The sequence below is a fragment of the Eumetopias jubatus genome, unplaced genomic scaffold (genome assembly GCF_037043125.1).
Source record: "Eumetopias jubatus isolate StellerSeaLion01/CBP00866 unplaced genomic scaffold, mEumJub1_p1.0 scaffold_8, whole genome shotgun sequence".
Taxonomy (NCBI): Eukaryota; Metazoa; Chordata; class Mammalia; order Carnivora; family Otariidae; genus Eumetopias; species Eumetopias jubatus.
In genome coordinates, this window is record NW_028274814.1 from 8038704 (window position 1) to 8051367 (window position 12664).

At 39.0% G+C, this 12664-nt stretch overlaps 1 protein-coding gene across 4 annotated transcripts in view; it reads left to right on the forward strand.

Annotated features, from left to right (window-relative positions):
* ODAD2 (outer dynein arm docking complex subunit 2) overlaps positions 1-12664 on the forward strand; it is a 176826-nt gene that overhangs the window by 42430 nt on the left and 121732 nt on the right. For all 4 annotated transcript variants that reach the window (XM_028120947.2, XM_028120948.2, XM_088025485.1 and 1 more), the window contains 4 exons: positions 7684-7830; positions 8221-8430; positions 11863-12105; positions 12450-12560. In XM_028120947.2, the coding sequence (XP_027976748.1) occupies positions 7684-7830; positions 8221-8430; positions 11863-12105; positions 12450-12560 (711 nt within the window). The remainder of the gene's footprint in view (positions 1-7683; positions 7831-8220; positions 8431-11862; positions 12106-12449; positions 12561-12664) is intronic.

Below are 12664 nucleotides of genomic sequence, written 5' to 3' on the forward strand. Positions count from 1 at the left end.
TTTTTATTTCTTATTTTGGCCAATTCCAATTGGGGAGGGAATGTATCGCGTGTGAATTTGCATATTCCTGATTACTAGTGAGGTTGATAAATCTTTTCCTGTGTCTAATAGCCATTGTATTGTATACTTTGCCTATTTTTCTGTGGTTGTCTTTTGATTCTTAATGCAAATTAATCCTTTGTTATATTATTTGCAAATATTTTCTCTCAGTTTGTCATGTCTTTTTATCTACTCTTCTGTTTGGAAACTTTAAAATTGTACATTAATAACTATACTGCCTTTCCTTCATGGCCGTATTATAAAGTTTTGTGTCTTAGGAGCTAGGAAGGTTTTTCTGAAGTCATTCCAAGAGAACAAAATTTTTTCAATTTCTTCCTGGTAGGTTTATAGCTTAAAAAAAATGTTCAGATCCTGAATTCATCTTGATGTCATTTTAGGTATAGTGTGAAGTTGGGATCTAATTTTACTTTTTTTTTCTTTGATGGAGAGTCCATTGTTTCAACACAGATTATTGGCTCCTCCAGTCTTTCAGTGATCTGAGATATTATGATATTGTCATCTCATATGTGAGAGTTTGTTTCTGGATCTTTCTCCGTTACATTGAGTTATTTGGATGCTCCCATGCCAGTTCCATGCTGTTTTAATTACTGTAACTTTGGTGTATTTTAATATTTGGCCAGAGAGTTTTCTTAAATTTTTTATAACTACTTTTTGCATATTTTCCATTCCAGATCATTTTTAGAAAAGTTGAAAATCAAATTAGAAAAAAAACAAAAACCTCAAAAATGCTGTTGGGGATTTTGGTCAGTCTACATGAATTTATAAATCACTTTTGGATAAATTGCAATTTTTGTCAGGTTTTTATTTAAATTCCAGTTACTTAACCACAGTGTAATATTAGTTTCAGGTGTACAGCTTAGTGATTCAACACTTACATACAACACCAGGAGCTCATCGCAACAAATGCCCGCCTTAATCCCCATCCCCTACTAACCCTTCCCTCCCACCCACCTCCCTTTGGGTAACCATAAGTGTGTCCTCTCTAGTTAAGAGTCTGTTTCTTAGTTTTCCTCCCCGCCCCCCTGCCACGTTCATTTGTTTTGTTTCTTAAATTCCACATATGAGTGAAATCATATAGTATCTTTCTCTGATTGACTTATTTCACTTAGCATTATACTCTCTAGCTTCATCCACGTTGTTGCAAACGGCCAGATTTTAGTCTTCGTAATATTCCATTGTATATATACACACCATGTCTTCTTTATTTATTCATCAGTCAATGGACATTTGGGCTCTTTCCATAATTTGGCTATTGTTGATAATGCTCCTGTAAACATTAGAGTGCATGCACTCCTTCGGATCTGTATTTTCATGTCCTTCAGGTAAATACCTAGTAGTGCAATTGCTGGATCATAGGGTAGTTCTATTTTTAACTTTTCGAGGAAACTCCATACTGTTTTCCAGAGTGGCTGAACCAGCTTGCATTCCCACCAACAGTGCAAGAAGGTTCCCCTTTCTTCACATCCTTGCTAACATCTGTTGTTTCCTGTGTTGTTAATTTTATCCATCTGACTGGTGTGAAGTGATATCTCATTGTAGTTTTGATTTGTATTTCCCTAATGATGAGTGATGTTGAATATCTTTTCATGTGTCTGTTGGCCATCTGGATGTCTTCTTTGGAGAAATGTCTGTCTATATTTTCTGCCCATTTTTTAATTGTGTCAATTTTTTGGGGGGTGTTGAGTCTTATAAGTTCTTTATAGATTTTGGATACTAACTCTCTATCAAATATGTCATTTGTAAAAATCTTCCATTCCATAGGTTGCCTTTTAGTTTTGATTGTTTCCTTTGCTGTGCAGAAGCTTTTTATTTTGATGAAATTCCAATAGTTTATTTTTGCTTTTCTTTTCCTTTCCTCAGGAGACATATCTAGTAAGAAGTTGCTACAGTTGATGTCAAAGGTTGCTGTCTGTGTTCTCTTCTAGGATTTTAATGGTTTCCTGCCTCACATTTAGGTCTTTAATCCATTTTGAATTTATTTCTGTGTATGGTGTAAAAAAGTGGTCTACTTTCAATCTTTTGCATCTTGGTATCCAGTTTTCCCAACGCTGTTGAAGAGACTGTCTTTTTTCCATTGGATTTTCTTTCCTGTTGTATTTATTCAAGATTGTCGAAGATTAATTGACCATATAGTTGTGGGTCTGCAAATTTTAATAACATTCAGTTATCCTATTCAGCAACATGGTATGGCCATTCATTTATTTTTAAATTTGTATGTATTTTAGTAAAACTTAATAGCTTCTTTTCCATATACTTTCAACACATTTCTTGTGAGATTTACTCCTTGATATTTTTGTTATTATTATTTTACTAATACTGGCATGGGAATATTTTTCAAATTACACCTTTTGATTTGTTATTCTTAGTGTATGGGGGGAGTTACTCATTTTTGAATGTTGCCTTTATATCCAGTCACTTTATTGAGCTATTTTTATTAATTATCACAATTATTCAGTGTATTCTTCTGAATTTTTTTAGGAAGGCAGTTATATTTGCTACAAATTTTTCCTCATTGCAATGACTAGGACATTCCAGCAGATTATCTATTTCTGTAAATGTTCCATGTCTATTTAAAAGGAATGTGTAGGGAATGTTTGCATTGTTCCGTACCCATTCCCAATAAAAATTCTCAGCAAGCTTGTAATGCAACAGTCTGAGTCTAATTTCTTTCTTCTTCTGGCACAGTATTTTCTTCTTTTCTTTCCTGGAGTTCTCTTGAGTCTCATCTCTTGAGTCTGAGGTTTATGAGTGCTGAATCATCAATATAAAATCGGTTTGCAAATAAACAGAAGGCAAAGCAATGTATTTTACTACCTTGACTTACGTGGTCGTATGCCACTCACTCTGAGCATTGACGTTTTTACCGTTTCTGATCCTGGGAGATGAAGAGTATCTGTAAGCCAACCTCTGTGCTGGGTGCCAGGCCCCACGTCATCATCAATAAAATAGTCACTGGCGGGGCTTCACTTTTCTTGCTCTCTGAGTGGCATGGTTGGAGGAAAAAACGTGCTGAGAACCCCGAAAGCCAGCTGGACGGCTATGTGATGGCTGTGTCACCTCCCCGGGTCTCACCCACTGCCCCTTGAGTGCAGACCGTAGGGAACAGAAGAGGGGTTTCCGCTCCTGACTGTGCCCCTTCCTGCCTCGCTGTCACCATGTGGGACCCTGACAGGAAGCTCCGAATTATGGCCCTGTGAGCATGTAGCCCACCAGAGTTTTGTCCACTGGCTTGATGGTATCCTTTTCTGAATCACGTTGCTGGAAGTCTTTATGACACATAATGAGTCACCTTGATCTCTTAGTCCCAGTTACCTCTTCCCTGGATAGCTGCAGTAACCGGCATGGTCTCCACATGTCCCACTTGCCCCTTCCTTGCGGGGGCCTCTTCGGCCGGAGTGATCTGTTAAAAATGTACTCAACTCATGTGAGTCCTCCCCCTCTGCCCCCAAACAACACCCTTGACTATTGCCTAACAATCTTGAATAAAGATTAAAATCCTCAACCTGGCCCATGGGCCCAGCGGATTCCTTTGCCCACCTAGATTTTCAGCTTGTCTTGGACCATTTGCCACTCATGCTCTGGGGCTCAGCCATACTGGCCTTCGTGAGGTCTTAAACAGGCCATGTCCCACTCCCCCGTAGGGCTTTACACGTACTGTTTCCTCTGACTGCCATGCCTTGCATCATGTCCCTCCTCCTCCTCCACCAGGGAAGGCTCCCACTCTGTCCACACCTCAGTCCGGACATGCTTTCCTCAGGGAAACCTTTCCTGAGGTCCCAGCCCAAAGTCCCCCTATCGCAAGCTTCCATAGCCCTGTGTCACTCTCCCATATTAGCACTTCCTAAAGTTTTCATTTATTTGGATGGGCTTCAAATATTAAAATCTTTCTTCTCCACAAAACTTGATGAGCTCCACAAGGCAAAGGCCAGGTCTGTTTTTGTCTACCAGGATGTCTCGTTCCTGGCATCAGACTCGGTGAATAATAAGTGTGCAAATTTGTTGAATGAAAGAACAAAAAAGTGGTTGGCGGCAGCTTGCTCCCTGATTTAGTCTCGAAAACATTTGTCATCTCAATTTCGTAAAAGTTTGTTTCTCTGTTATCAGCAGTGAGGGGGGTGGAGGTAGGTATTAGTCTATATACCGGATACGGTAATACCTTTTTATTTCAAAGATTTTATTTAAAACAATGAGAAACATTATTTAGAAAAGTGTCCTCTACTGACTTTCTCTTTCCAAACGAAAATTTGAGGAAAATGAAGGAAAGCAACATTCGTTCAACTTTTGCACGTTGGAGACATGATTTTGACAATGAACAAATGTCTCCCGGTCATAGAAAGGAATGCAAACTGCAAAGTATCCGAAGGCTGACAGAGCCTGGAGATGTCTGAGAAGAAGCAGGGGCAGGAGGACAATGAGCAAAAGATTAATATTAATTTAAGAAGTAGAAAAGCTCATTGGAGGCATTCTTCAAAACCCTTCAGAAGCTAGTAAAATAATATTTTACTATGTTTTTTCCAGCTCTTAAAACTTCACAGATGCAAATACATGATAAAATGTGAAAATAAGTATTGGCAACTCATTACATTCTCAGGGGAGATTTAATTGAAAAATAAGCATATTTGCACTGCTTCTCCTTAGTAAGATGTTTATGGCATCTGGTCAAAGTAGAACAAACATTCGAAAATCCTTTGACATAGCTGGTATTTAAAGAATAGCAATTGGCTAACATTTGTGGCTCTGTATGTTGAATATTTTGGCTCCCATCCTCTGGTATTCATTCTGAAAGATTTATAATCCTCTGGGGAGTGTGGTCAGTGACAAGAGTAGAACTAAATCCTGAAATGTGGAAAAACTAACTTTCCCTAATATAAAACTGTTCTAAAAAAATCTCTCAAGCCTATGAATATGTTTCCAGATTTTCAGAAAAAGCTGATGATTTACAGAATTTTTTTTTCTATAAGGATCTAACTTCTTGATGATAAATGTAACTTTTCCATCCTTTGGCTTCAAAATTGGCTTAGAGATAACTCAGAAAAATATAACCTCTTACCTTGTGGGCGTCTATCGCAATCACACGGCTCTTTAAAAATGTTATGTCATTGGTTATGAGGCATATGATGAAATAAAGCACAAAAGATAGAAATAATCTAGAAGAGAAAACTTTAGGAGACCTCGAAATGAAATAGGAAACAATGACTGCGTCGAATGTGTAAGTAGAAAAATGCTACCAAAGAAAATACGATGCAAGAAGAGCAATCAAGAAGGTCCTCGATCACGAGCAACTGAGGATGTCAGGACAGGCATTCTCCTTCAGAGTCTGATGTGCGTGGGTGGACTCTCTTGGCCTGACTGAGGCATGACATGATTTTTGACATTTTCTCCCTTTCAAGTCACACTTGAGTCTGAAGCCACTGCCTGAGAACTCTTCTATCTGAAGCTCCTGGTTTGCATTTTTAAACTTTTAAAGTGGGAGCCCAGCTCTGCTCCTTCGGGTACCCCAGGGGAACTTTCTGGCTCCTTTTAACCCATTTAAATTCAGCAAAAGAGCCTTGTTAAATAATTCTCTCTCTCTCTCTCTCTCTCTTTTGCTTTTTTCTATATTATTTTCTTGAATTATGGTTAGCATTTAGGTTCTTCTTCATGGTTTATTAAATATCTGCCTTCTTTTTCTAAAAGTAAGACACCAGAAGTGCTAATGTGTGTGTTTGTGGGGGGGGGGTCCTATACCCCCCAAACAAGGGAGATTATAAAATTGAAAGTAATAAATGAAGGATTTACTATTTTATGTTTCAAAACCAACTGTAGGACAATTGGTGGTGTTAAAAATTTCTCTTGATATTGAGAAAAAGACATTAAAAGTTGTAAGAACAAAATGCATTATTTTCAATGTAAATAATAAAATGAAGGCTTATGCCATTCTCAATTTAATCTTGAATATAGAGGACAGCCTGGGTTACTCAGAAAAAAATTAGTATGGAAAACAGACATTGACAGTGGTCTCAGCACAGGATAGTGGTTTGTAACATTTTTAGAGATGTAGAGGGATTTTTCTGGAAGGGTTAAGAGGAAGGGCTGAAGTCTAGACCTGTCCATCTTTTTGATACTTGCCCTTTTATAATCCCACTTCAGCTTCTTATTTTAAAAGGAACACATTGTGTTGAACTCACGAGAGGATTTGCGTGTGTGCGTGTGTGATATGAAAGAGGGGGTTGGGCAGCTTGAATATAATTTCCATTTTTGTGCTAAGTGTATATATTATATCTATGAACATGTATATACAATAGATATAGCAATATAAAGTAATAATTAGCAAATGAGAATAAACATAATTTGTAGGTGTCTTTCCTCAAAAAGGAGAGAGAGATTTCTTTGAGACCATTCATACTGTGTTTTGACTTTTTTTTTTTTAAGATTTTATTTATTTATTTGACAGAGAGAGAGCACAAGCAGGGGGAGCAGCAGGGAGAGGGAGAAGCAGGCTCCCCGCTGAGCAGGGATCCCGATGTGGGACTCGATCCCCGGACCCTGGGATCAGGACCTGAGCCAAAGGCAGATGCTGAACGGACTGAGCCACCCAGGCGCCCCTATACTATGTTTTGAGGTTGAGATCCAGGGCCATCTTTCATGAGCACCTTTTACAAAAATAGTTTATTCTTAGCTCTGTTAAAAATATTGCTCTTGTGTCTTATGAACCGTTTCAGCGCTTATACTGGAACTCTTATTTACCATCCGGTCTTAATAGCAGGAGAAGTAAGATGTACTATGCTGTGTCCTTCAGAAGATTTGCAAAGCATTAATGACCGGTGAACATTGCTTAAGAATTCCTGCAATGAATTCTGATTATAATTTCCTGGCAGGTCTGTTTCACTGATCAATCATTAATTTTTTTTTAAAATCTCCCAGATTGTTTTACCTTAAAGGAGCCATTCCCCACTACCCTTGACATCTGGTGATTGGCTAAGCAGACATTGATTGCATGATTCTCTACTTTGGGCCAGCATTGTGCTCACCATACTGAAGGCTTCTTTTTTTTGTCCTTTATCCACACCCTGAGTCATCTGCAGTTCTTAATGGAATCGCCTCCTCCTTCCCAGCCCCATGGCTCTTCTCCCACTTACACCCCCGTCCCAGCAGGGATCATCATACCGCTTCCCTCAAGGTTTCCCTTTCTCCAGGTTTCCCCTGTTCCAGACTGTTCTACATACATCTGTGAGAATCATTTCCAGACATAGTTTGGATTGCACAGTACTCTGTTCCAGAACTACAGGGACTGCCTGTTACCTCAGCATAAAACTTGCACTCCTCAGTGGGTCTCTCAAGGCTTGCCCCTCGACTCTCTTTAAGGTACTAATACCACCTAATGCCCTAGCTGTTTAAAGCAGACAGACCACCTTTCAATGTTGACTCTTAATTGGAATAACGTTTTATGATACTCTGTAAAGCTTTCTCATGCTTCAACTCTACATGATTCATTTGACAAATTATAACCCACTCAGAGAATTCAAAGTTAACGTACCATGTGTGGGGAGACACATTTCCCAGTTCATGGATTCATAACCGTGAAGTAAATATCTATGGAAGCATGATCTTATTTAACCTTTCTGTGGCCTTGTACCTTTGTAGGGAGGAAATCAGACAGCTACAGTGATTGCATTGTGCTCAATGCAGGATTTCAACTTAGCGCAGGAGACCTGCCAGCTGGCAATCAGGGATGTCGGAGGCCTTGAAGTTTTGATAAATTTACTTGATACAGACGAAGTCAAATGTAAGGTGAGTGGTGTACCTTACATGGGTGATGAACCTCGTTCGTACTTCCGTGTGCTTCCCTTTTTACTGAACATATCTGTCACTTCTGCCTTGTTCTTGTCTTTGCTAGTCTCACTGATAACCTGCTCCTTCGGCTGTTTGCTGCTCTTCTCTTCACGGCTGTTCTTGTTTATCTTCTGGTTCTTTTCCATTAGTATGTGCTGCTTAAATGATGAATGTCGGCATAACTGAAGGAAAATAAGGAGGCTATGGTTAACACCTGGGAATATAAAGTATTTCCTTAAAAAACTTCACTGGGGAAGGATTTGAGGCAGACTTGGAATTTTTAAAACTCTAGCACTGGTTATGCATTAAGCGCTTATTTTCACCTCTAACTTCTATTTTCTCATTTAGATTGGTTCATTAAAAATCCTGAAGGAAATCAGTCATAATCCTCAAATCAGACGTAATATTGTTGACCTTGGGGGCTTACCAATTATGGTTAATATACTTGATTCTCCACATAAGAGTTTGAAATGCCTGGCAGCTGAGACGATCGCAAATGTTGCCAAGTTTAGAAGAGCCCGACGGGCGGTGAGACGCCACGGGGGCATCACCAAACTGGTGAGTACCGCTGACATCGTCATCAGCACACCCCTTGCCACCGAAATGTCAACTCCTTGCTGTCCTTCCTGGCCACTCCCGGATGTTAAATAACCATATGTGTTTTGTATAACGTCCTCAAAAACAATTGTTGTATATTTACATTAGCAACTGGCCAGAAAACATCTGACCTTATTCTTCAAAGAAACGTACGTTTAATAAAGAGATGTAATTTGCACCTACCGCCTTGGTGGAGATACATTCGTGTGTGTGTGTGTGTGTGTGTGTGTGTGTGTGTGTGTGTGTGTGTGTGTGTAGTGTTGGTGAGGGGGTGGAGACCTCCCTGGAAAGCCCTCTGGTAGTCTATGCTCTCCGCCATGGTGACCTCACCTTGAGGACTGCCCCCCAAGGAGACCGTCAGAGCTGTAGACACTTATTCATCTCATTGTTACTTATAAGAGTGAAAACTGAAAACAGCGTGTTTACAATATGAGAGCAGTAAAATCATATGAAGTATGTCTCTAGGAAACATGCAGAGTCAGCTATCAATATTGAATTTTCGAAGTCTATTTAGTAGCAAGGAATAAATGTATGTATAATATTATATAAAACTCTGACAGGATCAAAAACTGATTGACACCTATGATCCCAATTTTCAGAAACCTACCTCACAAGTATATAATAGCTTTTTTATAAAAACTGTGAAATAAATACACAAAATTGTTCACAGGGGTTTCCTCTGAAATAACTACCAATTTTTCTTCATATTTTCCCACATTTGCCAATTTGTTGTATTACTTTTATAATTTAAAACATGGTTATATCAATAACTATCACTGAAAGAAATAAGTGAGTTTCTACTCGATACTCATGTAAAGAAAATACAGTGCAATATGGAAGTGCATGTTCATCCACCTTCGGAAGGACCAGGTAGATCTTGTGTTCCTCCTACAGCTTTTACCATACTGGATGGTCTCCACTTCTGCACTTTAAGCTCCTTAAGATGAAAGACATGTCTTATTCATCTCAGTGTCATTTGCAGCACTTAGCCCAGTACCTTACACATACCTTAAATATGTATTGAATCAATATGCATTTAACGTGAATGCACACACAGGGAAATGTGTTCAGAAATTAAGAGATTCTGTGTACAGATTTCCTTGACTTACAGTGGAGTTATATGTCCAGATAAACCCATTATAAGTTGAAAATATTGTAATTTGAAATGCATTTTATACACCTAATCTTCTGAACATCAGAGATTAGCCTTGCCTGCCTTAAACATGCTCAGAATACTTCTATCTATGATCCTATAGTTGGGCAAAATCATCTAACACAAAGCCTATTTTAAAATAAAGTATTGATATCTCCTGTAATTTATCAAATACTGCTCTGAAAGTGAAAACAGAATAGCTATATGGGTACAGAATGGCTGTAAGTGTACCGGTCGTTACCCTTGTGATGGTGTGGCTGACAGAGCTGAGGCTCGCTGTTGCTGCTACCCGGCATCGCAAGAGTGTAACATACATTATCGCTAGATCGGAAGATCAAAATTCCAAGTAGGAGTTCTACTGAATGGCTACCACTTCCACACCGTGGTGAAGTTGAAAAATCGTAAGTTGAACCATCGTAAATTGGGGACTGTCTGAATTCATTTGTAATCTATAGAGCACTATAGAATGTAATTACTTGCTTCGAAAATAAGACAGACATGGCTGGCTGGCTGGATAAGTAGATGGTTAGCTATGTGATAAAACAAATATGACAATGTTAATTATAGAATCTAGGTGATATATACATGATTTGGTGTATAATTACCATACAGTTCTTTCAGCCTTGGTGTATGTTTGAAATTTTTTCATAATAAAATGTTGGGGGAAAGGTAATTATTACTATGATTATCAGTATTCTCAAATAATGAAGTCATACAGTAGGCTGATGTGGCTGTCTACTGGAATTTCTCACATTAAATTATAAGAATGAATAATGTAACTTAAAACTAAACTTTATTTTTATGGGGGTCTTATATATCACATTCAGGGAACTAGAATTTGGACAATTGCACTTACTTAGTAAATTAAATAATGCCACACATTTTAATATAATCTTAAGTGATAGCTAAATTAGGAACAGGAAGCGCAGTGATGGATCAGGCATTAATAGACTTGTAATTGCTAGGTTGAGAACACATCTGGGAGAGATCAGGATTAGGGACCCATTTTTGGTTTGCTAACTATGTAAGGGTAGGTGACATAACAGATTAAGAGTCCCCAGCCAAAACTGGAAATGAGGGAGATCACTCAGTACAGAGCAGTGGGCTGGTTATGACATCAGAGCAAGGGAATGGAGGTCAGAATCAGAGCAGGCAAGAGGGCACTGGCCATAGTGGGGTTTGGGAGCTTAGATGGAGATCAGTCTCTGAAGAGGCACACCCAATAGAAACCTGGGCAGAAGACAGGAAGTCTGAGCGAGTAGGGAGAATGGATCCAGGCAAGGGAAGATTGTAAGATTCAGTGCTGTTACTCCTGTGGCCAGTTTCCACATTCCTCTGGATGTATGGCGTACTTGACCCTTTCACTGAAAACCATTTCAAACATTTCTTAAAATGTCAGGTACAAAAACGTAGGTGGCAGGAACATCAATATAAATAAACATATGTCCCTGACTACAATGAATGTCCACCTGAGTGTCCACCTGACTCAAGGCAGTCCCACCAGATTTCTCTCCCAGGAAATTGGAATTAGGAATCAGAGGCTCTACTTAGTCTGACTACTGTTTTCTAAACTCAGGATTGGTGGTCATGATTATGTGGACATTGCATGGAATCTGGCCTGCAGAGAGAGAAGAATGGAGTAGACATGCATAGGATAAAGACAGCCCTGGGAGCCCTGGCTTCACTTCCTCTATGGAGCACCCTCGCCTACGGCTGTTTCTATAGAAATTGCCTTTCCCTTAAGGTCTCCAGTGACTTTGGTTATTGCAAAGAAAAGAAAGGATCCTGGCAGCTATGCCATGTGGATTTGTTGGTTTCAATAGTATAGGTAGAGAGCCATATCCTCTGAAGAAGTCTCATGGTTTTAAGAATATACAGGCCATTCAGTTCTCATTAGAAAGTTCTAATGGCTTTAGGGAGCCTAGTTTTCTGAGATACCAGGGCTGAAGATGTAGTATACAAATCTCCCTAATGTAAATGTTACAGCCATATTAATATAGTCTTGGTGAGATGAAATTTCTTGTAGGAAGGAAATATAAAGCCTCCCAAATCTGGAGGAAGGTATTTTGAAGGGTTTTGTTTCTTTGCTTTCATGGACTATGGTGTAGTATGAAAATTAATTTGTGAAAGTATTCTTATTTTTGATGGTGGTTAGCTTGGTAGCAGCCCTGTAGCTATTGCAGGATATGTTGTTTTATTTTAAAGATTCCCATGTATATCGTATTTATCTATTTTTGTAGGTCGCTCTACTCGACTGTGCACAGAATTCAGGAGAACCGGCTCAATCAAGTCTGTATGATGCCAGAGATGTGGAGGTGGCTCGCTGTGGGGCGCTGGCATTATGGAGCTGCAGTAAGAGTTATGAGAATAAAGAAGCCATTCGTAAAGCTGGGGGCATTCCTTTGTTGGCTGGCTTACTGAAGACTTCTCATGAGAACATGCTAATTCCAGTGGTGGGGACACTGCAAGAATGTGCATCAGAGGTACGCAAGCCAGCTCTGCTTCCCTTGCTTTCATTTATCTTAACTCTCTTTAGTTGAAAAATAATTTTGAAGATCATCGTGACTGCTAAGGATTTTTTTTTTTTTTTTGAGAAGTCGGCAGTCTTTTAGAAAGAGAAGATGAAACTAATAGAACATTAATTAAATTGGTAAACCTGGGTGATATATTTCTGAAAATGTTGACTAAATTCTCTTATTATATAGTTGTGTTAATCTTGGACTTTAGTGTTTATTAAGAGAGTTTGTTTGGCATAGTTATTTGTAAATGTAAATGGATACTTATATTCATGCATTATGCATGTAAATATTTAAACGTGTATTCCTAGGAAAGTTACCGAACTGCAATCAAAGCAGAAAGGATAATTGAAAATCTGGTAAAGAACCTAAATAGTGAGAATGAACAACTGCAGGAACACTGTGCCATGGCCATCTACCAGGTACGGTGGACTCCCCAGACAGTCGTGGTGTTCTTCGGATGGTTAACGTGGTGTTTCTAAACGTGAGGTCTCATTCTCTGGGGCTAGGACTCAGGAATCTGCAT